Consider the following 27,690-nt stretch of genomic DNA (forward strand, 5'->3'; position numbering starts at 1 on the left):
TATTAACAAGTTAAGTGCATATTGATAAATTTTCCGGCAAAAAAAAAGAAAAATAATACAAATCATTTCCCTACTCAAGGGCAACTCTTTACCAGCCGTTCATGAAGAGTCAGATAAAGGACCTTTTGCACACGTGATCATTTTTAAGAAATGATCGCATGGTGAATTATTATAGATGTTTTGATAATTAATGTCGTAAAACACCCACTCAGTAGGTGTTTTGCTTGCAAGACCAGTGTACAATTTGGTCCTACAAGACCACCATACATGCATACCTTACAAGAGTTTTCGCTGCATTTCTGGTTAAATAAAGCAATGAAGACCCTCGTTTGGTCCAAGAATAACTAAATTAAAGGCCACGAAGGAGCACGACCACCATGTGAAAATGGATATACAAAGAGACCAAGAAGACCACAATTACTCTTCCGTCGTATTTAATTCAGGTGGTTGAGCGTGTGACTAGACTCAAAGTTTACAAAAAAAAAAAAAATTTAAATTTTATAACACGCCAAAACATCGAATTTGACATATAATGGCTAATGGCAATTATGACTTCCATGTAATAAAGATATCTGATATCGTAATACACAATAACTCTTTCTTTATGTTTGAAATGTTATCTCTCTGCCCCAAGGTCATAGTTACATTTACTTTTATCATTAAATGATTTGAAGTTTTCGTCTTTTTCATTTTCCTATGAAAAATGTAGTAGGAATTTTTCGTCTTTTTCATTTTTCATTTTCCCATGGTCCAATAAGAAGCCCAAACTCAGGCCCAGCAAAAATAGTCACAAAGCCCAATAGGCAACCATCAAAAAGCCCAATCTCAAGTCCAATAAAATAGTCATTAAGCCCAATGGACAAACAAAAACACCTACTGTCATTTATGAAGCAGCAGTATTTCAGAGTGAAACAGAGAAATTAAGGGACAGAATCCCTGATACAAACATTTAATTCATTTACTTTAGACAAGGTTTTAATCTAGAAAACAGCAACTGAGTGACCATTTGGGACACCTTATATGATCATTGTTTTGCTCCTTTTGCAGCCATCCTTGCTTAGTAATGACGTTGACCATTTTAAAACATATATTACTCAAAAAGTACCCACAGCAGAACCAGAAATCCTGCTTAAATATCTTTTCAACACAACAAAGAAAAAAATAATTCAGCATCCTTATTTTAACTGTTCATGATAAACCGAAGCAAATAGAATTTTTGTGGACTTACTAAAATCACTGTAACATGTAAACAAAACTAGCGAGGTAACGTGTCCCCCAGTTTATGAAAAGATTAAGCCAACCAAGTCTGATGAATTAATAAAATGTCCTCCCCAGCACCTTACCCTAAGATGGATCATGGGCGCAAGAATACCCAAAACCCTGAGAAAAAACATGTATTAGGGTTACAAAGTGAACACCTGCAGATACATAATTAATTACACAAAATAAAAATGAAATAGCAAACAAAAAGATGAAGTGAATAAAGAAAAGACTAAAAGCTGCAACAATTTGCCATAAAAAAAAAAACCAAAATAAATTACTGGTTTATGGAATTATGATTGGGGCTGCCAACCTGGCTGGGCCTGTCTCCAGACTTGATTAGGGCCACACTTCAAGGGCCATGGACCATGCATGCTAGGCCCGAATAATTTTTGGCCAAGGTCCACATGCTAGGCCAAGGAATATATATATATATATATATATAGGAGAATTGCTACAGTATTTCGTCCCTATCATGGACATGCTATGTCTTTGACGATTTTGCTTAAAAACCATCACGGACCTATGGGAGTCGTGGCGATCCCTATATATTTTTTGTGTCAATTTTGTGTGAAAAAAATCCCGTCACGGATATGCTATATCCGTGACGGACTGCCATAACATGCTATGTCCGTGACGGTCTTTAATCCATGCCGTCTGAAAAAATCGGATGGCACCAAGCCTATGGGCGAAAATACTGTTCATTTTCGCCCATAAGCGTTTTGTAGTCTCTTCCTCTATCTCTCTCTCTCTCTCTCTCTCTCTCTCTCTCTTTCTCTCTATATATATATATATATATATATATATATATGAAGACACTACACAACGCCTATGGGAGAAAATGAACAGTGTTTTTGCTCATAGGCTCATCATCGTCCAAAAAATTGGCGGCATGCACTTTTCAACCGCCACGGACATACTAGGTCCGTGACGGTCAAAACATCACGCGGAGCTGCAACGGACGGCATTCGTTGCGGGTTCGTTCAATAAACCACCACTAACATAGCAAGTCTATGGCAGTGGCGAAAAACTGTAGCGCTGCCCCTATAGGCGCTTTTAAGGTTTTTCCTTATATATATATATATGGGAAAGTATAGAATGAAACCATTTACCTTTGGTACAAGATGGTCACATTCATCTTGATCATTGGATGTGAACTTGGGTGGCTGCAATTATTCCATTGACCAAACTCAAACTTCACAAGAAATTTTCTCGAACTTTGTGACTCATCCAAGCTATTAAATTTCACGTTGAATGGTTGTAAGTAATTGTGACCTCTTGTATCAAAGGTAAATGGTCTCATTGTATACAATTCTTATATATATATATATATATATATATAGACAAAAAAGTTTACACAAGCTTGCAACCTTATACTACAAAAACAAGGTGTACCTCAAAAATTTAGTAGAAAAGAGTGTTTTGAAGTTAGAAAACCTTCTTCGAATTGATCATCTCAGCATCGAGATGTATAATATAAAGAAAAAAAAAACAGAATTTCAAGTCCTAAAAATAACTCATCTTTTAACAAGTTATTTGGACCGTTTATTTTCAAATTTTCATAGATCTGCTAAATTTACAGTATTTTTTTAATTTAAATTTATATTAAAGGTTGAACATGGATTTTCAAGCCATTGCAAGGTCTCCAATACTGCAACTACATCTTTCAATAAGATTTAATGGTGCACCTTATTGTATAGTGTAAGGTTGGTACCTTATACAAACCTCACCATATATGTCTATGGGAGTGGTTTATCTATGATGGCAACGTTACTTGTAGATGTTCTACACCATCTATTTTAGTTATATTGTGTAGATTTGACACGTCTTTTAAGACATTGTCAAAAAGTGATGTGCCTTTTAAGATAGTATCATATTTACACTGTCGACAGTGTAGATTACTGCAACCTTACTTCTACAAGTATGATCCCAACCTTGTACAAACTTTTCCTATATGTGTGTGTGCGGGTGTGTGAGCGCACTCGAGTTCGACCCTGTCCGATTCTATTGTTGGACTGGGGTCTGGCAAAATATTAGGCTGCTAGCTCCTTGTCTGGCTCAGCCTAAGCTTGGCTTGTTAGTAAGCTTAATTCATCATCATCATCATCATTTTAGCCTTTTTCCAATTAATTGGGGTCAGCTACATGAATCCTGGTTCTCCATTATGCTCTATTAAAGGCCATATATCATTAGTGTGGCCATAAGTCCCCACATCTTTTCGGACTACTTTCAACCACGTCTTTTTAGGCCTACTCCTTACCCTTTTCAGTCATTCCACTTAAACTAATTCGCATCTCCTAATAGGTGTTGCACTTGATCGGTGCCACACATGGCTAGCCCACATAAGTCTACTCTTTCTCATTTTACCACCTATTGGTGCCACACCTAAATTCTCTCTAATAGATTCATTTCGAATTCTATCCCTTCTTGTCTTGCCACTCATCCATCTCAACATCCTCATCTCCACTACACTCATTCTATGGGTATATTATCTTTTGTCTACCCAACATTCTGCCCCATAGAGCAAAACTGGTCTCACCGTTGTCCTATAGAACTTGTCCTTCACCCTCATTGGTATGCGAGGATCACATAAAATTCTAGTTGCGCATCTCCACTTCGCCCACCCAACTTTAATTTTGTGTGCAACATCTTCATCAATCTCTCCATTTTCCTAGATTAACATTTTCCTCAATCTCTCCATGTGGTAAGCCTAATTATGATTGATAAATCCCGGGTGTTTTTGAAGGAAATGATGGCAGGAGCTTCCTATTGTCCTTTTTGCTGGTCTCCAAATTGGTAAAACATTCACATAATTAATGTGACCGCCCTGAATGAACAACATGATATGAAGGGTATTTCAGTCATTTACCAAAACCAAAGGGCATTATGGTCAATCCCAGGAACCCATCCAAAATTCAAAGGGATTGTGCCTTTGATATAAAGAGGTCACAATCACCTTTTGCCATTAGATGTGAAATCGAGTGGCTGAGGGTGTATCATTTCTTTGCACAAAATATGAGAAATTTGTTTTCTAATTTTTACTGTAACCAATGGCACACCCCAGCCAACTGATTCCACATCAGAACGCTAGGGTGATTATGACCTTTTTATGTGAAAACTAAACAGCCTTATTACATTCCCAATTTGAAGTGTAGAATGCGAAAAAAGAAAACAAAAAGAATCAATAGACAAGATTCCTCCTTTGAATTTTTACAAACCATGCTGACCTACTATTTGTTTTTCCTATGAATTTTGACAAAGAGTTGATGAACAATATGAAGGAAATGCAGAAAAATAGAAATTGAGAAAAATGAAAATTAGAGAACAGGAACTAACCAAAGTGGCATCAACCCAAACGATCTCCATGTTTCTCAGGGGTATTTATTCCACAGCCTTAAAATTGTCTGCCACAATTGACTTAGTCATGCACAAGACTTTAAGACTCCTGTCAATTCTGAAAAGCAAAATTAATTATTAGCCAATACGATAGCACTCATGTTAATAATGACGTAAGGGACTGCCATGGAGAGAAACAATTGAACTGAAACCAAAACTAACTCTCACCAAAATGATATGTAACAAGGATAGAGGTTCTTCCTTTTTGGTAGATTTGTGATGGGATTTGAACCTTGGGCCAACGTGCCGCAGCACAAAAATGCCCAAACAATGAGACAAGGCTTGGAATCATATTATTGCCTAATTATTATCCAACCTTTTGCTGGACTAAATGCCGTGCGTTACTCCTAGTTTGTCAAGGGAGGGATGTTTGACATAGTAACGAAAACATTTCCAGCCCCCTCCATGATGATAGGAGGAATCACGAGAGAGACTATCTCATTTAAAGTTCGAACACATTTACAAGCAGTTGAAATTATGCACAACTTCAATGCTAGAATAGTGGATACCCTATTTAATATAGTTTGGACACAAGGGCATAAGTCTCAGAACACATTCCTTCAAGGAACCATAGTAGAAATCAATTGACACCTATTTAATTTATTTGGGGCATAATAAAGAAAATTAGATAATCTAATTTCATCAAAGACAAACTGACCTTTATTTTTCTCCATAAGCTTGGTGGGAAGCAGTCAACAATTTGTCAGAAAGAATATACCAGTAGCTGAATCGTAAAAAAGATAACTCCGAACTGAGAGAGCCCCTACCAAATTCTTCACTGTTTCTTCAGTGATCTCAAAATGTGAAAATAAAAAATACATTCACAATTTCACATCATGTTATTTTCGCCTTGAGGCAGAAAATTATCATTGCTTGAGGTCATGTGTGTGGGTTTGGGAGGTTCGCTCCCTCTCACTACTCTGTTATAAATAACCTTAAAAGATTGCGACCCATATGGCCGGTTCAGCAAACTTATGGGCATCCTCACATTCTGTTTCCTGTTTCTTCTACCTTTTATCACAATACTAATGCTTTTTCCATCCATTTTTGCACCATTTTTCCCACAAATGCTCTCAGGGGCTGCTTTCAAGTCAACACTTTTTTCTTCAGGCACCTGATCACAATTTATTTCACCCTTAACTGTTGCATTCCCACTCAAAGTAGAGTCGTCATTGTTTTTACTTTCATTACCTACACTTGTTACTGAACTTTGGTCTTCCTTCTTGGTTTCTCCTTCAGTGTTTTGCGAGTCCAATAGAGACCTCGAGTCATCCTTTTCTGATCTGGGTTCCTCAGGATTTGGTATTGATACCGAATCCTCAACATGTGGGGGTATAGGAAATGGATGACATCCAGACCATACCACACCAGGAACATACTCAGCAGCATTAGGGTTCATATTGCATGGCCATGCATGACTAGCATGAAAAGCAATCCCATTTAGAGGGAAGGGACCGTTATGCATTGGTTGGGGTTGAACATAAGATGGGTACATGTATGGCAATGGATGGATCATGTTGGGTTGTCTTGGAGGTGATGGTGGATATGGGTGGTGAGGAGATGCACAGATGGGGGTGACAGGAGATACAGACATGATGGGTGACATGGGTGGTATGGGTATGATGTTGGGTTGGATGGGTACATTCCATACACGACCCATAGAGACTGATGGATGGAAATTGGCAGGGCCAGGGTTAAAAGGTATGGCTAAAGCAGATAGTTTTCTCGTGGGTGAGTCCGATACATTTCCAGAAGCCACACCATGCTCTTCCATATTCTGCTCAGCATTATTGACCCCTGCAGTCGCTGAATTCTCATGACTATCAACTTCCTCGACTGTATTAGAGCTTAAGCTTGAATTCTCAATCTGAGCAGTATCAGAAAAGTCTTCTTTCAATGAAGTAGCTGTCTCGATGGAAAGAAGGGGCTTCTCTCTCTCCTTTATGCCAGCAAAAGTGCCACTAGAATCATTTTGTTCTATCTCCTCCATGATAGAAGCCTTTTCGGAAGATTCAAGATGCCTTTGTTCCTCTGCACTGGTCACCACTGTTGCCTCTTCTTTATGAGACAATGAATCTTCCTTGCAAATGTCAATATTTTTGTCCTCTTTCTCTTCGTCATTTACATCAGTTAAACAAGATGGGGAAGTCAACTTAGGGGCAGAATCATCAGAACCCAGATCTGGCACCCCAGCTGCTTTAAGAAAAAAAAGAAAATGTTAAAAAAATAACTACAGACCAATCAACTAGTCAAAATAACCAAAAAGAAAACAATCAATTGAAAATAATAAATTAAGAAATAAAAACCTTTATCTAACTGCTTCAACTTCATGGAAGTATCTTCCTTAGGCTGTTCCACTGGTATCTCTGGTGTCTTAACACTAGTTCCTAGTCGTGCCAGTGTCACATCTTTGTAAGAAGGTGTTTTCCCAAGACCACCTGCAATATTATTATTTGTTGATACAGGTAAGTGAAAAGCCATTGCTTCAATAGTAGAACCAGTTGGGCCTGGTTCACGTTTTGGATTAGAGCTGGCTGAATGCTTTAATATCTCATTTTCACTTCTGGTTCCTGATAATTCCGGTGCAGCACTGTTGCCAGCAGAAGCCACAGACTTAACACGATAGGTCACTGCCTTGACCATTTTCCTTCCAAATTTTGTGGCAGGTGATGAGGTCTTAGAAACTTTATAATAACGATTGCTCATATAAGAATTCCTTGTTATTCTCTGCTCTTGCACTGCTTCAAGATTAGGTTCTTTAATCTGGTAATTGTGGATCTTTCCTACACTTGATCGCCTCTGCCTGAAAGTCTGCCTAGCCATGCCAGCTGATCTTGGCCTTTGAACAGCTTGCCACCCATCATCCCCTTCATTACTGGTATTAGATGATGCTTCGTAAATGGAAGCAGGCTCATTTACAGTTACTTTTTCCTCAATATTTTTTGAAGGGATCAATGGGGCACTACCCGTTTCTACCTCTTCGACTGTTTCAGGCTTGCTGGCTTGTTTTACTTCCTCTGGAGATCGCATCCATGGATCATTTGAGGCCTCCTTAAAACCTGCTAAGCTAGAAATTTGGAAGGACCTTCCTTTAATCTGCAAAAAGAATTCAGTCAATATACCTCTTGACTTGTATGAACAGCATGATTAAGTCCGTATACCAGATGAGCACAATATACCTTTGTATTATGGCCTTTTCTTTTTGCTACATCACTATCTTTCCCTTTGAGATTTTGATTGGGATTTATATAATCGAGCAAATCTGAAACACTGTCAAAAGGGGACAGCAATGTGTTGTTGGAAAAATTCAACAAGAATGACAGAAGGTACATCAGAATTAACTTCTACAGACAAGATAATAGGTCAAAATTCATCCCATAAGATAAGAGAACCAGAAAAAATGTGAGACATCTATATGAAAGCTAAATCTAGGGGGCATATACATATAATCTATGAATATACATTCATATACATCATGCTAGTTTGACCAATCACTACAGATGTCAAACCGTCCAGCTCAGAACCGTCTTTGGAAAACTGATATCTTTAGTTTTTCCCTACAAGTTTGCCACTGATTTAGTACATTTCAAGTTTTTCAAAACAATGAACTAGAATTGGTCACTGTTTTAGTTTACATTTCATTGGTAGGTTCACTGTCAGATTTGGTAAATTTAAATCTCAGGTTACCTAAGATGGCCCTTGCTGGCAATGGATGCATCCGGTTTTCTAGTACCATTTCGAGCAGCTTCTTGCTGTTCAAAAGCCTTGGATTCAAAATATTCAAGCCACGCAGCAGCATCCTGCAAAATTAGCAAGGTATTGTTTGGTCAACGGTTTTTCATTTTGGGTAAATAACAGGACAGTACCTGGAAGTACCAGGTAAATGGATATATCAATTCTTTTCAAAACCACTATTTGACCTATCTTTCCCCTCACTTGTCTAGACACAAGAGTCTGGCAAATAGTTATCTTAAAAAGGTAATGTCTTCATATTTAAAGTTTCTGAACCACCTGCATGATCAGGTGTTCATCGTACCGTCATGATATTTTACTCATTCTCTTTTTAAGTATTTGTATTTAGATTGTTTAAAGTTAAATAGATAGTTTAAAACACACCTGCGTACGCAGATCATCAGGACCAAGCTTGGCCCGGAGAATTCGCAATGTTGTCTGCTCATGCTGAACGCTCAAAGGGTATGCCTCCATCAAAGAAAGAGCAATGGCAATCGCATGGTAACTTGCTGCGGTCTGCAAAAGCATCATTAGTCTAAGTTAAGGAACAAAAGAAAAATTGGAAGGAAAGATAGATACAATAACAACAACAAGGGGAGTAAAGAGTTCACATCTAAGTTCTTCATGGACACTAAATACGTATATTATTGAAGGAAATACTGGCAGTAGTATTAGTGAACCATAAGCATAATTCAGTGCTCATTTTCGTCTAGATATTGTGCAGGAAAACCTACAGTACCAGTCCCAATACAAATACATGCGTTGAGGAAATACTTGGATCTAGTTAGTACGATCATGTGTGTGTGTATATTACTTTGCGGTGTGTACTATAAAATTTCCACTGAAAAGAAGAGAATGTCAAACAAAAAAAATTGAAGATAGGAAAAGAGTACCTGAATATGATCTGGACCAAGCAACCGTTGGTTACATTTTAGGGCCTTATGCAAATACCGCAGGGCAACATGAACATTCCCTAACCCTTCTTCCATCATAGCCACATTAATATAAGTAGCAGCAGTATTCGGATGGGATGGTCCACAAGTAAGGTGCAGAAGATATAAGGCACGCTTTACATACCTGATAAAAATGGAGAACAACAGATAAGTTTTCAATAACACTATCACAGTCTTATTCAACTTCTTACAGAATCTTTAGAAGGGTAAAAGTACACTTGGAAACACTGGGTATGAAAGACAAAAATTGTGGCTGGAAAGAACCATTTCTGTCTCTCAACAATTTCAGTTTTAATTGAGGACCACATGTATTCCATTTTCCTGTGGACTCTTGTGTGGGCGGGGGGGTGGGGGATTTAAATGTTGGGGTCCAGTTTCAAATGTAGTACGTGGTAAGACCTAATAAAGTTTGAATGAAGAGTAAGATGCATGCCTATCTAAGTGGAACAACTATGAATAGTACATTACAGAAATTCATAAATCTATGTCAGACAAAAAAATTTACTAATTCTAACTCACTTTATTGCCAGCTCTGTGTGTTGAAGGCGATAATAGAAAACAGCAAGGTCTCCATAGCTCTTCATTGTATCTGGATGATCAAGGCCCAACTCCCTTTCATTAATATCTAGAGCTTTCTGTTGGTATATTGTTGCCTGCAAGAAGAAGTTCATGAGAAGCAAGTCTCACACACCCAATTTTAACTCGACATACATATTCATGGTTTTGACAAAAAGATACATGCATGCCAATAAATAAGATATTGATGTTAAGATAATAAAAGGAGATGATTTAGCACATCGCAGTGGAATAGTCATCCCTACTAGTGGTAAGGTCTGGTATTGCAAATAAATACGGTTGAATTGCACCTCTACTATAAGAGAACATGTGTCATTTGGACCCTATTTGCAAGAGTATAGACAATTAGTTATAGGATCCATTCCTAACACTCTGTATAAAAGTTAAACTACTCAAAAAAAATGACCTAACATCAACCCCAAATCTTCATATTCAAAAGAGAACTTAAAATGGAAGAGAGAAAATTTCTTAAAAAGAAACTGCTTTCACATAGCAAGAGTGGAGAGAAATGCTGCCACGTTTTAAGTAGGGAGAACAAGATTTTGTACTGGTGATAAATGGAGAGCTTTCAGGAGAAAGGCTTCTCAAACTCTGCTTTGGGCTGTTTGTATTTTGTAATGCATAGGCTAGCATTTCTATTCATGTGTTTCGTTGTAGCCCTTGCTGTCAGATCAACACTTCCGTCTTTTTTCCCCCAAATGAATACAGTTTTTCTTTCTTTGTTTTAAAAGTATTCTTGTGTTTGAAGAGGTTTGTTTCCTTCGCGTATGTTAGTTATCTTTTTTAGAGCCTGTTTATATAATTGAAATTGCATAACTCATGAGAACTATCTAGGTAACATATTAGGGTTATCTTGAGCATGACTGCATGAAAGTGCAAATGAACAAACATTTCACACATGCATGGTTGAGCTTAAATAGTGAACAGTAGGAATAGGGCTTGGGTTTAGGCAGTAACAGCTGGGTTTTAACAGCTCTACGTTTCAAGTTCCATTCCTATGGGTAGGGGCCCTATCCCCACTGAACAAACCCAAAAAAAAAAATAGTGAACAGCAATGTAACTAGATACATTTTTTATATCATAGACTTCAGGCATGATTGGATGCGCATGAGACTCCTGACAAGCATGGATTAATTTATTTGTTATCCAAAGCACCTATATGCTGTTTGGTAGTGTGCCTCCAAAGATCTTGGGAATAAGCTTTTATGTGATTTCCCATATAAGTCCACACCACTTAAAAAAATGTTTATCCTTATACCAAAAAACAGCGCTCCAATTTATCAGGGAAGGGCCAATAAAAGAATTTCTTCATCACCAAATCCCCGTCACTTCACCAAAATCTTCAAAATGAAGGCAAAAAACTCAATTTTTTCTTTTTTTTTTATGGGTGATCGGTTTTTGTCTGATTTGTTCTTCTCACCAATACATGATCCCAAAGTGCAAAGAGAAACACAACTCTAAAGCCATATATTGGAGCTTTAAGGCTGGCAATGGTCAGGCTCTGCTGGCTCGGCCCTAAAAAGGTAGGGCTTGGACCACAAACTGTGGCCTGAGGGCTGGGCTAGACGGCTCGGCCCTCGTTCTTTCCTTTCTTTTTTCTTTTATTTTTTCTTCATTTGTTTTTGACCCGACCTGGGCCAGCCCTGGCCTGAGCCTGCCGTATGGGGGCAAGGGCCGGGCTAGGCTCCGGCTGGCCTGGCCCTTTGCCATCCTTACAGAGCTTGGCCATGGAGTCCACCAAAGAGATGTTTCGTTCTCATGTGTACCACTCCCACCCCCAAAACCAGACCCTAAGGTTCAGACCTCTGAAAACATAGCGAAAGAGCCCTCTTCAACTTTGCCCCCATCAATTCTGGGTTATCATAGAATGGGGAAGGAGCACTTGTCCAATTGTCACAAAAGCTTAGTTCCCAGCCCAGTTGTTTTTCTCTCCCCCCCCAAAAGTCCAGGCCATGAAAGTAGAGCAAGCTGTTCCAAATATTCTATGACGTACTAGAGATCCTATCCAAACCAAAAAGCTCGCTCACAGGGACGAAGCAATTTACAGAGTTTCAAGGTGGAAAAACAGTTCCATTGGAACCAGGTCCAAAGAACTCGTCAGAACCCTACAAAAGTACGTATCCCAATGGCCATGATCTCAACAAGACCCAAAAAATACTTACAAATGCCATTGAAGCTTCAAATACGAAGAATTGGTGCGATTTTAAAATTGGGGCTGAGGCTTGCATAGGAAAGAGGTTGAGATGTTTGATTTAGCAGCTAAAGTTTTGGGATTAATGTATGATTTTGGATGCTCAAATTTGAGCAAGCAAGCATTCAGCAAGAGAGGGGAAAATGAATGTGGTAGGTGTGGCTACTTTTCAACCTGAAGATGAACTTGCATCAGCTGATATGGTGGTTCATAGGCTTGATGAGATTCTATAATGGATATGAAGCATTCAGTTAGTGTTCAATCAGCTGAAATTTGAAGATACAGAACCACAAATAGAGGCTTAAATCACTAGAATTTCAAGAATCAGAGGAAGAGATTGAAACTTTCTTTCCTTTTCAGGTAGATGGAATATCAAGAACCAAAGGTAGAAATTGGAGGCTTTTTTCCATTCATTTTGGAGGACCTGAGAAACAGAACAGAAATGGAGGTTTAAAGTGGCAAGAATTATTGTTAGGTCACCTATGTTTTGAAGATACAGATCATGAATCACCAGAAATTCTGAAACATGGTTAGGCATGTTCCACTTTTGGGTGCTAGATTGTGAAAGAGAAGACAAGGGTTTTGATGCAGGAGGGCTTGGATACCAAGATTTTTTTGGCATTTGTCCATTCTGCAAAGCCATTTTCATGCAGGCTTCTCTCTCTCTCTCTGTCCCTCTGTCTCTTTCTCTCTCACTCTCTCTCTTTCTCTCCATGGATTTTGCAAAGAACGCAGTATAGAGGGAACCTCTGACTTTCACTCTCTCTCCATGAATTTTGCATAGTGCACAGGGAAGCGCTCTGAAATCACAATTGAGAAATGTGGGGTCCTTATTTTCAATCTCACAGGAAAACAAATTAGTGTCAAGTTGGCCTCATCCAAACAACATATAACACAATATGCATATAGACTTTCTACACAATGATACCTACCAAAACAACTAACAGATAGTATGAAGCAAGAGATACTATTTTAGACAGAATAATATACTCTTCATAGAATTAATTTCCATTCAAAGGTACCCTGCAAATTTCCAGAATACTTGAAATAGTTTAGCCTAGAGATCAACCCAAGCCTTTCTACACAAGCAAGAATATTCTTATTCTGACATAAATAGAGGAGTGAGAATTTGGACTTGACCTGATTAAAATCCCCAGTATGATAGAGGACTACAGCTAGAAGGCTGTATGCACCAGCGGTCATGCGATGGTAAGGGCCACATACCGCTACAAGTCTTGCTAAAGCCTTCACAAAAAAATTCAGTATGCCATGAGAAAGTGTGAATAGCATATATTAATTAAGTTTTCCCATGCATCACTTAAGTTTCTACTCAACATGAACTCTTTTGTCATCTAGTACCTTTGTCCCGTAATTGACAGCATCTTCAAGTTTACCCTTGTCAAGAGCTGTTTTTGATGATTCCAAAAGTGTCCGCCCATCTGCAGATGAGCATGCCAATTGCTGCAATGCAGACCATGTAAAAGTAAAAGCCCATTAAAATTTTTCATGAATTAATTCAAGAGAACATAAATATTACCCAAAAAAAAGAAAAATAAAAAGAACATAAAGAAATACATTGCTGTTCACCTTATGCACTGGTATCAAGCTTATAATATCTCCTGATTGAAAGGGATTTGGGCCGTCCATATCATAATCCCTGGGCGCAAGCTCAACTCCTACCTGAACAACATATAATTTATTAAAAAGAACAGCATGTCCATGAAAGCCCCTAGGCCACCCAAACTATAGTTAATGCTGGACTCCTATGTTGAAATGTTCTACCAAAATGTTGCCAGATGCTTATGGGGAATTCTTCTTTGATAAACTTTAAGTTAATCGGGATTTGAACAACTTGTCAAATGTCTAACTTTAAGTTAATCAGGATTTGAACAACTTGTCAAATGTCTATTACCTTGTGGCACAATCCTCGCAGAATGGCAAATTTCCTTATGTCTCGGTAGTTAATAGAGCTCAATTCCCAGTCATATCTCTTCTTCAAGAATGTCTCCAGCCATCTCCATACAACAGAGTGCAGGTTGCAACTGCCATGAGGTTCTCCCTTTTCAGGAACTCCAAGCATCAAATTTAGGGCTACAGCTATTGATAAGGCCAAGTTACCAGTTCTCGAAGCAGCAGCAACTACTGCTTGCAAAATATGCTTGAAAGCTCTAACTATCATCTCATGAATACAAAGTGATTGCACATGAGAAAGCTTTTCTGAGAGCTTCACCTGATCGAACAAGTAAATGAAAAATAGAGAGGATAAAGTAGTCTGTGATCACCTGATAAAAATATCAGTTTTCAGAAAAAAAACATAAAAGTTTAATTTGTCAACAGGGAGATGCAAAAATAAGATTTGGAGAGACAGGACATTTAGGCTATAATACAGTTCTTTAAATGACTCATCCCTTGATATTAGTGTTCTATATAGTATTGGTTTTTATTGGAAAAGAGGAAAATAGCCAAATTTCAGTAATTCAACCAAGTTCCAGATCCAAATATTGGGAAAGCCGGCTCATCTAAATATATCTATCAAACATATGAGTTCCACATTTCTGCCAATTCTGGCTGCAAATGGGGGTATAAATAGCCATTGTTTGGAAACCTGCCATATGACCATTTTATCTTTGGGCAAGATAGAAAAAGTAGTTGGCGCAAATTCAGCAAGAATTTGCCAAATATCAGACATTAGTTTTCTTACCACATGCCCCAAAGAACGCATTTGTAGACCTCTTGTATGCATGAAATCAGTCAAAGTGCGACCATCAACTGGCGAAAGTTCCAATGAACCAAAATCTGCAACCTGTTATCAAAGAAAATTTCGCCGTAACATCATGTTTAGCAAATTGAAATGGGTATAATGCATTTCTGTGAGAACATAGTATACGCATGAATGACCATCACAAAGAGATCAAGATAAAATTTTAGCTTACCAGCTTTGGTAGAGCAACATCATCATAATATTTCTGCGCCATCTCAAGGAGCTCCGTCAGAGACTGCTCATAACATATGGAAAATCAACAATTATTGAATAGTGCACCAGAATGTGTGCACACACACTCACTCAAGAGCTCCGTCGGAGACTGCTCATAACATATGGAAAATCAACAATTATCCAGTGAAAAAGAACAACTGGATAATGGATTTGGGTGCGAAACACAAGCGCAAATCAAGTTTAACCCGAAAGCAAGGACAAAGCTTTCAAAGCAAGATGTTTTAGCAACATGAATGAAAGTCACTAATTGGGTTTTCATCATGATTTAGAGAGCACGCAATGTAAGACACCAGGTACAGTTAAAGTAAAGAATCTGCACAAGAATGCGGACTTGGGGTCCCCTAAACGAAATTTAAAGTGAACTTTTTCACATCATAAATTGAAAATAAATTGCATAAGAATGACAAAGGACCAAAAATCAAACTTTGCTGCTCCTTACCTTCTTTACAAAAATAAAATCTAGTGCCATTAAAAAGTATAAGACAGATGGCATGTCTAATGGACCATCAAAACACTATTTACAGGGAAAAAAGGCATCTAATTTCACACATTGAAATAGTTCATGTATGTTATCAGAAGTCAGACAAAAATTAAACCATACCTTACAATGAAGTCCTGTTTTAGATTCTTTCAGCCGCATAAAGGATGCATCGAGCAGTATCTTCTTGAGAGCTAGCTCGTTTTCAGTTGCTTTCTTATCAGACTCAGGTTCAACAGGATGAACCTTATTTTCATTTTCACCACCAACCACCTTGTCGAAAGACTTTCCACTTGCTTTTTCGTTTCCAGCTTCTGTCTTTTTTTTAATATTCTTTAGGAACCGAAGTTGCTTTCCAAGTCCTTCTACAGTTGATTCGTTCTTAGTTTTCTCAGTAGTCTTGTTTTTGTCCTTATCTGCGTTGAGTTGATCTTGCAAATGCTGTATCCAACAAGCTCCCAGTTCCCATCTAATGAAAACATTTCTATCTGCTTCTTCGGCCTGAAGCTTAGCAAGACTATCCTCCAATATTCTCTTCACAAAAATCTTGGCTTCGTTCATCGCTTCAGCTTCCGAATTATGTGACTGGGATAGCACTCTTTTTTGTTGTGAACCTTGTGAGAGAGGCCTCTTGTGAAGTAAAGTCCTCAAACTGGAAGTGACCACAGTAACCATAAGTTAGATAGACACAAGGGTAAGAATGCAAACTGGCTTGTGATGAGAACGAAAGGCACCACATCATGAAGGGCACATAAATATGAATTTTAGCAGATGAATTTCAGCAAATTTCATCCAAATCTGAGAGCATAATGATTGATGCAAGGATGTTATCCATTTCCATTTTGATTTGGCTACTACCCAAACGAGGGCTCTGGTTGAAAGTTCAACTGAATTTACATATACTGTATTCACATTGGAAGAAGTATAAGAAAGAGCACAAATCAAGGCATCAACAAGCAAACCTATTCATGTTTAGGGCATTGGCGCCCCCTTCAGGTTGATCCATGATATCAATATCTTGCAGTTGAGTGACTTCATTTGTCTTACTTCCATCAACTTTCACTACTGCAATGTAACCACAATATCTTACAGTGACCGTGCCTAATGTGACAATATCCTAGACATAAAACAACAACCTCACTGGTCAGAAGCCCAACATTCAAAGCGTAACAAAATAAAACTCCATCAATAAAGGAAATATTTACTATAGACTACGAAAAAAAAAAGTCTATTGGATAATGACTGTCACTGAAATGATGAACAGTGATGGAGAGAGTGGAAACCACCAGAATAAGACATGACATTATGGTCGGATCAAAACTCTCTGCGTCAATCATTTCAATGAACAACAATGACCGACCAAGTTTATTCATCAGTCAATTAGATTCTTTACACTATTCCATTAAAGATGGTAACACTATCATTACTAAAAGAATGTTCCAACAAGCTGTTGCAAGATTTGCTTGAGTTTTAGACGAGCTGAAGTTTCATATTGAGTTGGGCAGTTTCTCTTACATGTGCTGCTGTATTTTCATCAGCAGTTATCCCTTTGAGTAAGTTCCTTTCCACAAGGGACTTGGGTGGAACCCCAGTTATCTGACTTCCATCAATTTTCATATCTATTTTACAACTTGCATCAGGTACATCTTTTCTAACAGTGATATTCAAATCCCCAACTTTCTCCATAGGAAAAATTTCATCACTGTTATCAACTTCCGATATGGAATCCACATTCTCCATAACATTCTTCACCGCAGATATGGCCCTGAAGACAGCAACATCTACAAATAGACTGTGAAGCAAAAATGCCTTCCTATCACGAATTTGGCGCTCCTCTGGTGTTTTACAAGGCATTGATGCTAAAAAAGAGAACTCACTGGCCCAAGGTCTCATATCACTTTTACCATCTCTTCCCAAACCACCACCACTTCCTCCCCAAGCTTCATCCTCAGCAGGGAGTGGTGGGAAAACTGCTGGAAAAGATGCAGCAAAAGGAGGAACAACCCACGTGTTTGCACGAAATCCATAAGGAAGATTCCCAAACTGCAAAGAGGAGAAAACGTCTTGCATCAAAGAGAAGAAAAAGTCTTGCATCACTTGCCAGAAGTATGATTTTCAGGCTAACATTGTCAATTAATTAAAAGCAAGAACCAGGGCAAAATGTAACAATTTTGGAAAAGAGGAGCATTCAATGGATCATCGAACGCCATAAATAATTTGGTGATCACTGTCCATCTAAATGATGGAAGGTGAAGCGGAGAGACAGAACCACCATTCAGATTATCACCAATCTTGGTGAGTACCACTTTCTTTCCATTGACATCCATTATTTCAATGGACAGTGATGACTTCAATGGGGCAATGTTGCCCATTGTACATTTGATTGTTGCATACATTATCCATTAGAAGTGGGTAATTTTCCAAGGAATGGAAGTAAATAACACACTATTAAGTTTTGCACTTTTTGCATAGATGATCAAAGTGTCTGCATGGTGCTCAGGTAGGATAGATCATCCTATGTTTACCAACCTTATTACGCTCAGAGAATGCTTTCATGAGCTCATCATAAGCCTGCACATAAAGCAAAAGATTATTTCAGATATCAATGTTGTTGATACTTTGATATCGAATTTTCTGTTATAGTCATTATCCTTAATTTTTCCCCCTTTTTAATCAATTGAGGAAGTTTAAAAGGGAAAACGAAGGCAACAAATGAATGACTTTCTAATCATAGTCAAACCCCACTAACTCAAAGAAATACACCCAAAGAACATTTTGTTAGCATCACTAAGAAAATATGCATGCACACTTTGTATCAACCTCTAGGTTGCTGGGTCCAAACTCTATCCATAAGAAAGAAAGGTACAGGTGTATTTACATTGGTGCTCCATATTAAATTCCACCACATATATTCAAACGAAACAAGAAAGTTTATCACTTGTGCTAAATAAAGCCTGCACATATTCAACAAAACATAGCATATGAATATACATGTGAGTATGTGCAGGCTTGGGTACCAAAGTAAATAGATAACTGTAGAATTGACCATTCCAATCTAAAGAAGTCACAATCATTGCTCTTCAGGCCTCACATATTATAGTGAGAGATCCGATTCACTAAAACATTCAAAGAAAAGCTAAAACAATAGAAAATACGAGTAACATCAAAATAAAGAAGAGAATAACAGAAAAACAAAAACTCAATACTGACATTAGCAAAGGCTCGACTTAGCAGTCGTAATAAATCAACTAAATTGTGACATATATTTTGCTGCTTCCCAACTTTATAGAACCCTTTGGTGCAAGCTTGGACAAATATCAACTTTCCATTGCAAAGCTTCACCTACAGGAAAATGAACAAACGTGATGGAGTCAAGAAACTAACATCAAATGCAAAAGATTTCAATTAGTAACAGTGACAAGGCAAAACTTCAACAAAAGTGTTACCTCAAGGGAAAATAAGTCATCTTTCAGTAGAATATCATTATATTGTCTTGTAGACCTCCTTATGACTGCAACAATTTACACACCCAATTTTAATGATAAGGGATCTTATCAGTGCTAGTAATAAAAACTAGAATACTTAACTTCCTTTGAATATCAACAGAAATACTGCAGAGACGAGCATCTCGTAACCAAGTTTGAATACTTTTGTTGTTTTTCAATCTTGAATATGAGAACATTCAATTCGTTCATCTCTCTTTCCCTTAATCAACTCCTTGTGTTACAACTCATATCCATACAAGAAGTACGCAAGCTATCCCTCAGAAATTGAAACTTCTTGAAACTGTTCATTATCCTCGAAAATTATACTCAAATTCAACTTTAATTGCTAACTTCATCATTTATTCAGTAAATTGTGGTACCCTTCTGAAAGGATTTAAGCAGATTTTTTTACCAAACAAACCAAAAAATGTACACAAAACCTTAGATACCGAAGCCCAAAAAATTAGCTCTACTTACATTGAACAGGAGGAGTGAGATGCGACAGAGAGAAGAACTCAAAGAAATGACCAAGTTTTGGGCAAACCCCATTCATTTCTCTCTCTTCCTCTTCCATCTCCCCTGTCTCATTGGCCGAAAGGGGTTGCTGGTTTCTTTGGCTCTTGGGTTTTGCCTTGTCATGGATCCCTCCATTATTTGAACACTCATAGGCACAGTCCTTTCTGATTCTAGAAGGTCCAAAGCCGGTGGTGCAGGCAACTAAATCTAGCAGTCTCCTAACGTGCCCAACTGCTGCTTCCTCGTTGTAATCCTCTGTTTGAACAACAGAATAACGAAGCTTCAATGGTTAATATGGTTCGAATCAGAGACTTGCAGTAAAATAAACAGAAGAAACATCAGTAGGGAATTGAGACGTTCATGTCGAGTTTAATGGACGGAGAGAGAGAGGAGTAGTTACCTTCAACGAGAGTTAAAACGCAAGGCTTCAAAGCAGCAACATCAACTGAATCCTTTAACCGTTGCCCTCGCACCTGCAACAAAGGTTTATCTCTTTACATTAGCTGCGTTACAATTCAGTCTCGATTCCGCTCAGCTAACCCAAAGAAGAAACTAACAAAGAGACAAAGGGCATGGGAACGAATTCAGTGGGAGCATACTGTCGCGGGAGTATGTACTGTACAGCAACTCCCTTGGGCAAAATAGTTATTTCTGAGAATTGTTTTTTATGGCGGTCACACTTAATCTTGACCGAATGTGAAATTAGAGGATTACATTTATTCTATTGATCAAGCATAAACTTGATAAGAAATTTTTTGAATTTTATGAAACACCCTATCGGATTTTACATGGGATGGTTATAAATAATTTTGACCTCCTTGTCTCATTATATATATAGTAATGATCTTATGAGACCCTCCCACACCCATATGTGTAGGACCCAAATAATTATCATTAAATTTAACACACATCTCTAGAAAAATTATCATACGGATGTGGAATTTGACTTTTTTTTAGATATCTGTGTAAAATTTAATGGTGATCCTTTGAAATCCTACACACATGGATGTGATAACTTATGTTGCACTTACATAAATGGGGCCACAACCCCCTTATTTCATCCCAACCTCTTTCAATCTCTGAAATAGGTGCAGTCCCCCGTACTCTCTCTTATGGGGCACTACTCCTTTGAATTATAAGCCTGGAACTCTCTCTCTCCTAGAGGGGGGGTGATTTCCACTTTGTTTTCTTTCATCTCACTCCCTATCTATCTCCCCCTCTCTACCTCTCTATTTTTATACATATCTTTCTGACCCCTTATTTTCATGTCTTTCTTTTGAGAGAGGGAGTGGCGGGGAAGAGAAATTTGAGAGAGGCCGAGGGAGAGAGAGCTAGACATGCAAGCGAGTGAGAGAGATTGAAAAGAGATAGAAGTTAGGTCAGAGAGATCGCGAAGAGTGACAGACGGATTAGAGAGAGTGTGTCAATAGGGAGAGTGTGATTGAAGAGAGAGAGAAGAGAGATGGCTTTGGAGGAGAGGGATGGGGCAGCAGCCCCCTCTCTCGATTTAGCCACAGGACTGGGTTATAGTGATAGCACCCTCACACCTTAATCATTATATTGTGATTTTCATTCTCACTTACATCACCTCACTAATACCTTAAAAAACTGATTCATAAACTAGTTGAAAAAAAATAGGTGGGCCAATCTTCCCTATTGAATTACCCAACAAAAAAAAAGAAAAAAAAAAAAGATAAGAGGTAGATTAAAGAGAGCAGGAAGAGAGACATTGATTGTACGGCGGTGAGAGTGAGATTAAAGAGATGGCTTTTGGGGGAGGGAGATGGGGCACCCCTTCTCTCGTTTTAGCCCCATATTATCTTTCTTGGGCACAAACCAATGACCATTCCTTTCTTCTTCTTCTTCTTTTTTTTTTTCTTTTTACTTTTTTTTATGTTATCTTTTTGGGCCTTTATGTGGACAAGTCATTTGGACTCGTCCAAATAACTCGCCTCGGGCAAGTAGCGAGCAGCTGGCCCAAAGCAATCTTTTAAACACTGGTCCAAATTTTAAGGATCTATCTAAATCTCACTAGATGGTTATTTTAAAGAGAAAAAAACTTTAGATTTTCAAATCTTGTTCTTTCCCTCCAAAAATTAGATACTTCTTCTTTACTCTTTGGACACCAAGAGTGCGGACGATTACATATCCAAATTTGAGATCCAAAAGACATTCTTAACTGGAGTTTTGTCTGGGGGAGCAAATGGACAGTTTAGTCCCACGAGAGCATGAAATCTTTTCGCATTAGCAACGGGAGAAGCACCGAATCATGAATCACCCTCAAAATCTTGGATCTAATATAGAATTACCATATAATTTGTTTTAAAACATATTTTGGTTTTCAAAATACTTAAACCTTCCAAAATTAGATGATCTATATTCAATAATAAGATGTTATTTTCTGTCGCATATGCATATTGCATAATGATTTCTTCGGGCAGAAAAAAAAATACTCCTAAAAAGACCATCTCTTGATTTCAATGATTTTAGGCCCAAACTATACTCCTAAAAGTATTATCTCTTGATTTCAATGATTTTAGGCCCAAACTACTTAACATCAAGTAGAAGGGAGGATTCACGGTGCCCTGGGAATATATTTTAGAGAAATTTACTCTCATATCCCTTAAATATTTATTATTATAAAAATTTCTCCATTTATAATGTATTTTACATTCATACTCTTTTTTTCTTCCTTTTCTTTGTACAATGCTTCCATTTCTCATCTCGAAAGTCCAAGTACCAACGGAATTTTTAGTTTCAGACTTTGGAAGTCTAAAGTGCATTTTGGACTCTAGGGAAAATTTCAAGTCTTCAAGATCCAAAGTGATTCGACTTTATACCTTGAAAAAGTCCAAAAATGAACTCTCTATAAAAGGGTCAAAGCCAATCCCTCTTGATTCCTCAAAGTTGTCGAGAAATGATTTTGAGTAGTGGCTTCTTATACATATAATAGTAATTTATGGATGAACAAGTGTTATATCGATACAAAGTACAAATTAGTAAAAATTTGGGAGCTAAAAACAAGTTTAATGAAACAGAATAGTTAGGGTGGTTCTCTAGAATTCACTTCAGACCCCTACGGTTTTGAAGTGATGGGGCTACCTTGACGGTTTGAAGTACTGATAGAAATTGGACCGGCCTCAGAAACCGGTCAAGGGTTGGTTTCGAATAATCAAGAAATCAGCCTAACTGGGCAAGTCTCAGCAAGTAAATAAAATATAAAAAATATAAAAAAAATATGAAAAATATATTTAAATCATAATTAAACAAAGCACATCCAAATTTAAGTTGAAAATTAGGGAAAAAATGGATTTTAAAAAATCAATTTATGTCCAATGCTATTTTTTAATTCTTTTAAAAAGATGAGAAAATGTAAATATAAATATTCATGGACAAAACACTTTTCAATCTTTGCCAAAATGATAAAAAAGAAAAAAAAAAACATTTAAAAACGCATTACAAACAAATTCTTTATTTTTTGGGACTTCATATAAATTTTTTTGAATTTTTTTTATAATACCCGGCCAGATCACCCAAACCAGCCAAAATGGAAACAGCCCGATCTAACCGACCGGTTTCGAGTTGAATCGGCCGGTATTGCAATCATTGGTTTGAAGTCTAAAAAATCCTTCTTGACTTCAGTGGAAGTTGTTGTAACTTCAAGTTTTGAAGGTTCAAGGTGAGGGTATTTTGGAAAAACAAGGGAAAAAAAAAATACGAACATAAAAGATAGAAAAGGAAAGAGATATATTATAATAATGATAATCTAGGGGGACATGAATGTAAATTTCTCCGTATTTTAGCAGGTTTGAATAGCTCTTACTTCCAATGATGAGAAAATTGTATGGACCTAAAATAATTTTTGGAAATAAAAGTAGTCTATATTTTGGCACAGTTGGTAGTGAGATATAAAATTTGAGAAAAGTTTATATAGAGCCGAGGCTCTAAACAATCAAATTGGAGCCTACCCCAAAAAATGTACTATAAGAGGTTGTTTTGATACCCAAATATCCTCAAATTGATCATCTCGAAGATGTATGGATATGAGAAAAAAATGGATTTCAAGTTTTAGAAATAGTGTATTTTATAACGCATTTTTGGACCATCAATTGTCATGATGAAAATATATTTTAAGGCTATCACAAAAATTTTCAGTCTTTAAACCACATGTCTCAACAATATTTGAAGGTAGGCTCTAATTTGATTGTTTAGAGCCTAGGCTCTATACAAACCGCACCCATAAAATTTTTTATTTTTTTCATATTTCTAGTTTGAAAGTTCAATTTTTGAACCACCTAAAATACAAAAATGGCAAATGTTTGAGGGAGTCAAAAGCCTTTCAAACTAAATAACAATAAATAAATAAATAAATAAAAACCTAATCATTTGGGTGATTCGAAAATTCAACTTTTAAAATTGCTCAAAATAAAATAACCCATGGACACCACAAATAGTTAGTTATTTTTGTGTTTTAGAATGTTGGAGAGTTCAACTTTTCGATTGCCCAACTTAAAGACCTTTTAGGCCAAAAGTACAAAAATCCATAATAGAAACACACTATAGTCACTAGGGAGCATATTTAAGCTTGTAGTGTTGGATTGTGGTGACTGGGATATTGGAGAATACAATTGTTTGAATTTGGTAGAATCATTTTCTTTCCAACACAATGTAATTTATATCATTTTTTTATCATTCTTTATTTTTATTTTGTTTTTTTTGGCAAAGGATAAGCATTTAATTCAACTAGATTTGAACTTTTTCTCATCTAACACAATAAAAAACCTGTCACTTACCTCATGTGATAATGAGTAGTTTGTTATACTACATGTCTCTGTGTTCACTGATAACAGGCGACGAACATCAATTATTCTATCGGTCGATATTCCCTGCACCCAACCAATCAAAGTTAAGAGCCATGTTGTTTATGCTTTGATCTGTGTCGATGAGATCAACTCAAATCTTCACAAAGCTTAGTTAAATTTCGAGAGGAGGTGTCTACACATACTCAACAACTTTAATAAATTAAAGTAAATTAGTTAAGTTAATAAATTAAAGTAAATTAGTTAAGGGATTATATACAATGAGACTATTTACTTTTAGTATAAAAAGGTCACAATTATTTACAACTATCCGATTTGAAATCTGGTAGCTTGGGTGCGTCACAAAGTTTGAAAAAATTTCTTTTGAACTTTACACCCGATCAACGGATTAAATGCAACCACCCAAATTTACATCCAATGGTCAAGATTAATTGTCACCACCTTGTACCAAAGGTAAATAGTCTCATTGTATATTTGTTTATTAAATTAAAATCGGAGCATATTGTGTGTTATATTGCTAATCTACAAGTTTAAGGCTCCTTTTGAATAGTTTTAGGTACCAATTTATCAAGGAACATGAAAGGAACATCACAATGTTTAGGCCACAAACTATTGATTGTCATTCGATATTTACAAAGTACCCTTGAATGAAATCAAATGTCCTATTAATGTGAGGAGATAAAAGACTAGAGATAAGAAGAAATGGAACAAACCTTTAAGATAACTTGAGAATCGTTTAGAAGGTTCACTGTGATGTCGAGCACCACCGGAAGGACTGAAACGCATTACATGATCGCACAAGTGTTAAGAGTTATAAGCCCTCTCTTTGGAAGAACAGACTTTATTCCATTTGGGATTCATGTTTCATGATAGAAAAAAGTTTATATAACGTTGCAATCATATTTGTAGAAATAAGATTGCAGTAATCCATACCGTCTATAATTACATGAATTCAAGTAGATACTTCAACAATACTTACCCTTTTCTTCTTTCTTCTTCTTCTCGCCTTTCGCCTTGCCACGACTATTACTCCTCGGGGCCATTTTATTAACCACTCTCAACCTTAAATCCAAAATTTGAAGCTTGCAGAAGTAACTGCACACGAATAACATGGATATTGGGTCATGAAAAATGGCAAAAGATAACATTAATTTTCAAGAAGAATGGAGGATGAAATCAAATTTGCTTTGCTGAAACGTACAAGAAATCAAAAGCAAACTGAGACGCCATAATCTTGGGCGTTATAAACATTTGGGAACTTATAGAAATATGAAAAATCTGAGGGCCCGTTTGGTACGTGTGTAAATATTTTTAAAAAAGTTTTTCACATGAAAGTGAAAAACAACTCTCAACTCTAATCATACAGGTAGTTCTTTCACGTGAAAATATATTTACAAAAATAATTATGAAAATATTTTCATACATATCAATCGTGCCCTAAGATGTGTTTCATGTTTCAAAGTCAAGATGGTTAGTGAGAACTCGGTGGTGTTTTCGTAAATACCAAAACATTAGGGTGTCTTCTTTGCCCATTTTTCTGAATCTCTCTCTCTAAAGCTTCATTTGACTAACTCGCTGTGTACCTTTCGCGAAACTGGCAGTGACACCTACTTTTAATGGATTTAATTTGTTCATGTGAGAAAAGAGCTCAGGTTTAATTGGTTAGCGCTTGACAATTTGAACCCAAACACTACTCACCCAAAAAAAAATGTTTATGAGAAAAGAAAGTGGTCCATGTAAATTTATTTAGGAGTGAGAGAAAGGGATTGAGATTGAATTTGAACCCAAACAAAATTCAATGATGACTCGTAATGGTATATTTCTCTTAGGTCTTCAAAAAAAAAAAAAAAGAGTATATTTCTCCTAAATCCCCACCCCATTCAATGAAGGGTTACCTACTTCCTGCCTACGCAGGTTCTGTATTTCTCCAAAGTTCCAATTTCTCATTTTCTCACAAACTTTTTAGAGAGGGAAATTTGCTTCTTCTTTTTTAACCTTCCATTAAGACGGTCATATACACATATTTTTTGTGGATATTTTTTTGGGGGTAAGTAAAAGATAGAGGGATTTGAGCCCTTATTTTTTTGGTGAGAATAGAGTAAGAGATCTTACCACGAGGTTTAGTAATACTATCGTCAAGGCTTTATCACCATGGGGTTCAACAATACTACCGTTAAGGCTAAAAAGTGGTACGTTAATAGGGATTTGGGTCCTACTTTTTGATAAGAATGGAGTCAGAGATCACCTCATAAAGCTTACAGTACCAAATTCCAGAGACATTCTTATAAATAAATAAATAAATCAGTAAGAATTTGAATGGCTACAGTCATTTTTCAAGTCGCTAGTCATTTTTCGTCTTTTTCTATCGTATGCACATCACCACGCTAAGTATGCCGTCCACGTTTTTAACGTGAAACAACAAAAAAGACAATTAAGGCATTCCCTGAAAGAAGACTACAAAGCGGAAGAACGATAATCTCCACCGTTAATCTTTTAGACGAGTGCTTCAAAACCCAGATTGGTGGTGCAAATCATTCATCCAGTCTAGATCAATCTAAATCTGATTTAGATTGATCTAGATCCAATCTAGATCAATCTAAATTATTTAAAAACAAATAAATTTAAGAGAAAATATTTCTATTACCCTCAATTTTAAGTTTTATATCTTAATACACCAAAGGTTTCAAAACATATTTTGAGTCATAAAAATTCTAACTTTTATATATTTTAACCCCCTAAGCTAACTTTATCCCCTTTAAATTTTTTTTTTTTTTTTTTTATCTTTTTTCATGTAATTTTTCTTTAAATCTCTCTCTTTCTCATTCTCTCTCCCCCCGTGTCTCTCACACTCACTCTCCTCCGTTAGAGAGACAAAGAGGATGAATGATTGAGAGAGAAATTTGGGATGAATATATCACGTAAAGAGATGAAGGGTTTCGAATGAGCACGTCTTTTTTATATTTGTTAGGGTTAAAAAAATAATCAAAAGTAGATGAAATTAGTCAGAAGCTTAAGAGATATATTTTGAATTTTTTGATCTATTGAAATAATGAAAACTAAAAATAAGAGGTATGAGGATATTTCACCTAAATTAAAATAAATTAAAAAATAAAACAAGGATTAATGGGATGGGGATTTAGAGGGCGAATCCTGGGCTTGGAAGCGGTTCAACCGGCCTAATCGGTCAACCGGCCGGTTCAACCGTTCAAACTGGGTAAGTCTCGGAGGGTCAAAAAAGTATCAAAAAAATAAAAAATAAAAAATAAAAAAAATATAGACTAAAATATG

General features: G+C 36.8%; 1 protein-coding gene across 8 annotated transcripts in view; it reads right to left on the minus strand.

Annotated features, from left to right (window-relative positions):
- Positions 1–858: 858 nt before the first annotated feature.
- LOC18442378 (Tetratricopeptide repeat (TPR)-like superfamily protein) overlaps positions 859–27,690 on the minus strand; it is a 31,751-nt gene continuing 4,919 nt past the window's right edge. The window contains exons 2-28 of one of the 8 annotated variants that reach the window (XM_088869956.1): positions 25,382–25,497; positions 25,116–25,177; positions 24,376–24,468; positions 19,983–20,055; positions 19,544–19,837; positions 19,028–19,092; positions 18,792–18,923; positions 18,111–18,152; positions 17,097–17,624; positions 16,544–16,698; positions 15,705–16,233; positions 15,042–15,104; positions 14,810–14,911; positions 14,227–14,338; positions 14,021–14,150; positions 13,696–13,788; positions 13,468–13,569; positions 13,249–13,353; positions 9,861–9,994; positions 9,282–9,465; positions 8,773–8,904; positions 8,344–8,456; positions 7,836–7,926; positions 6,963–7,752; positions 5,315–6,849; positions 4,597–4,714; positions 859–1,380 (exon numbers count right to left, since the gene is read on the minus strand). In XM_088869956.1, the coding sequence (XP_088726082.1) occupies positions 14,104–14,150; positions 14,227–14,338; positions 14,810–14,911; positions 15,042–15,104; positions 15,705–16,233; positions 16,544–16,698; positions 17,097–17,624; positions 18,111–18,152; positions 18,792–18,923; positions 19,028–19,092; positions 19,544–19,837; positions 19,983–20,055; positions 24,376–24,468; positions 25,116–25,177; positions 25,382–25,445 (2,361 nt within the window). In that variant the 5' untranslated portion in view covers positions 25,446–25,497 and the 3' untranslated portion in view covers positions 859–1,380; positions 4,597–4,714; positions 5,315–6,849; ... (8 more) ...; positions 13,696–13,788; positions 14,021–14,103. Of the gene's footprint in view, positions 1,381–4,596; positions 4,715–5,314; positions 6,853–6,962; positions 7,753–7,835; positions 7,927–8,343; positions 8,457–8,772; positions 8,905–9,281; positions 9,466–9,860; positions 9,995–13,248; positions 13,354–13,467; positions 13,570–13,695; positions 13,789–14,020; positions 14,339–14,809; positions 14,912–15,041; positions 15,105–15,704; positions 16,234–16,543; positions 16,699–17,096; positions 17,625–18,110; positions 18,153–18,791; positions 18,924–19,027; positions 19,093–19,543; positions 19,838–19,982; positions 20,056–24,375; positions 24,469–25,115; positions 25,178–25,381; positions 25,498–27,690 lie in introns of those variants that run through there. The other 7 variants (XM_088869936.1, XM_020672235.2, XM_011628014.3 and 4 more) reach the window with 7 other exon arrangements.

Source organism: Amborella trichopoda, chromosome 1 (assembly GCF_054954075.1).
Source record: "Amborella trichopoda isolate Santa Cruz 75 chromosome 1, AtrichopodaSantaCruz75HAP2 v2.0, whole genome shotgun sequence".
Lineage (NCBI taxonomy): Eukaryota > Viridiplantae > Streptophyta > Magnoliopsida > Amborellales > Amborellaceae > Amborella > Amborella trichopoda.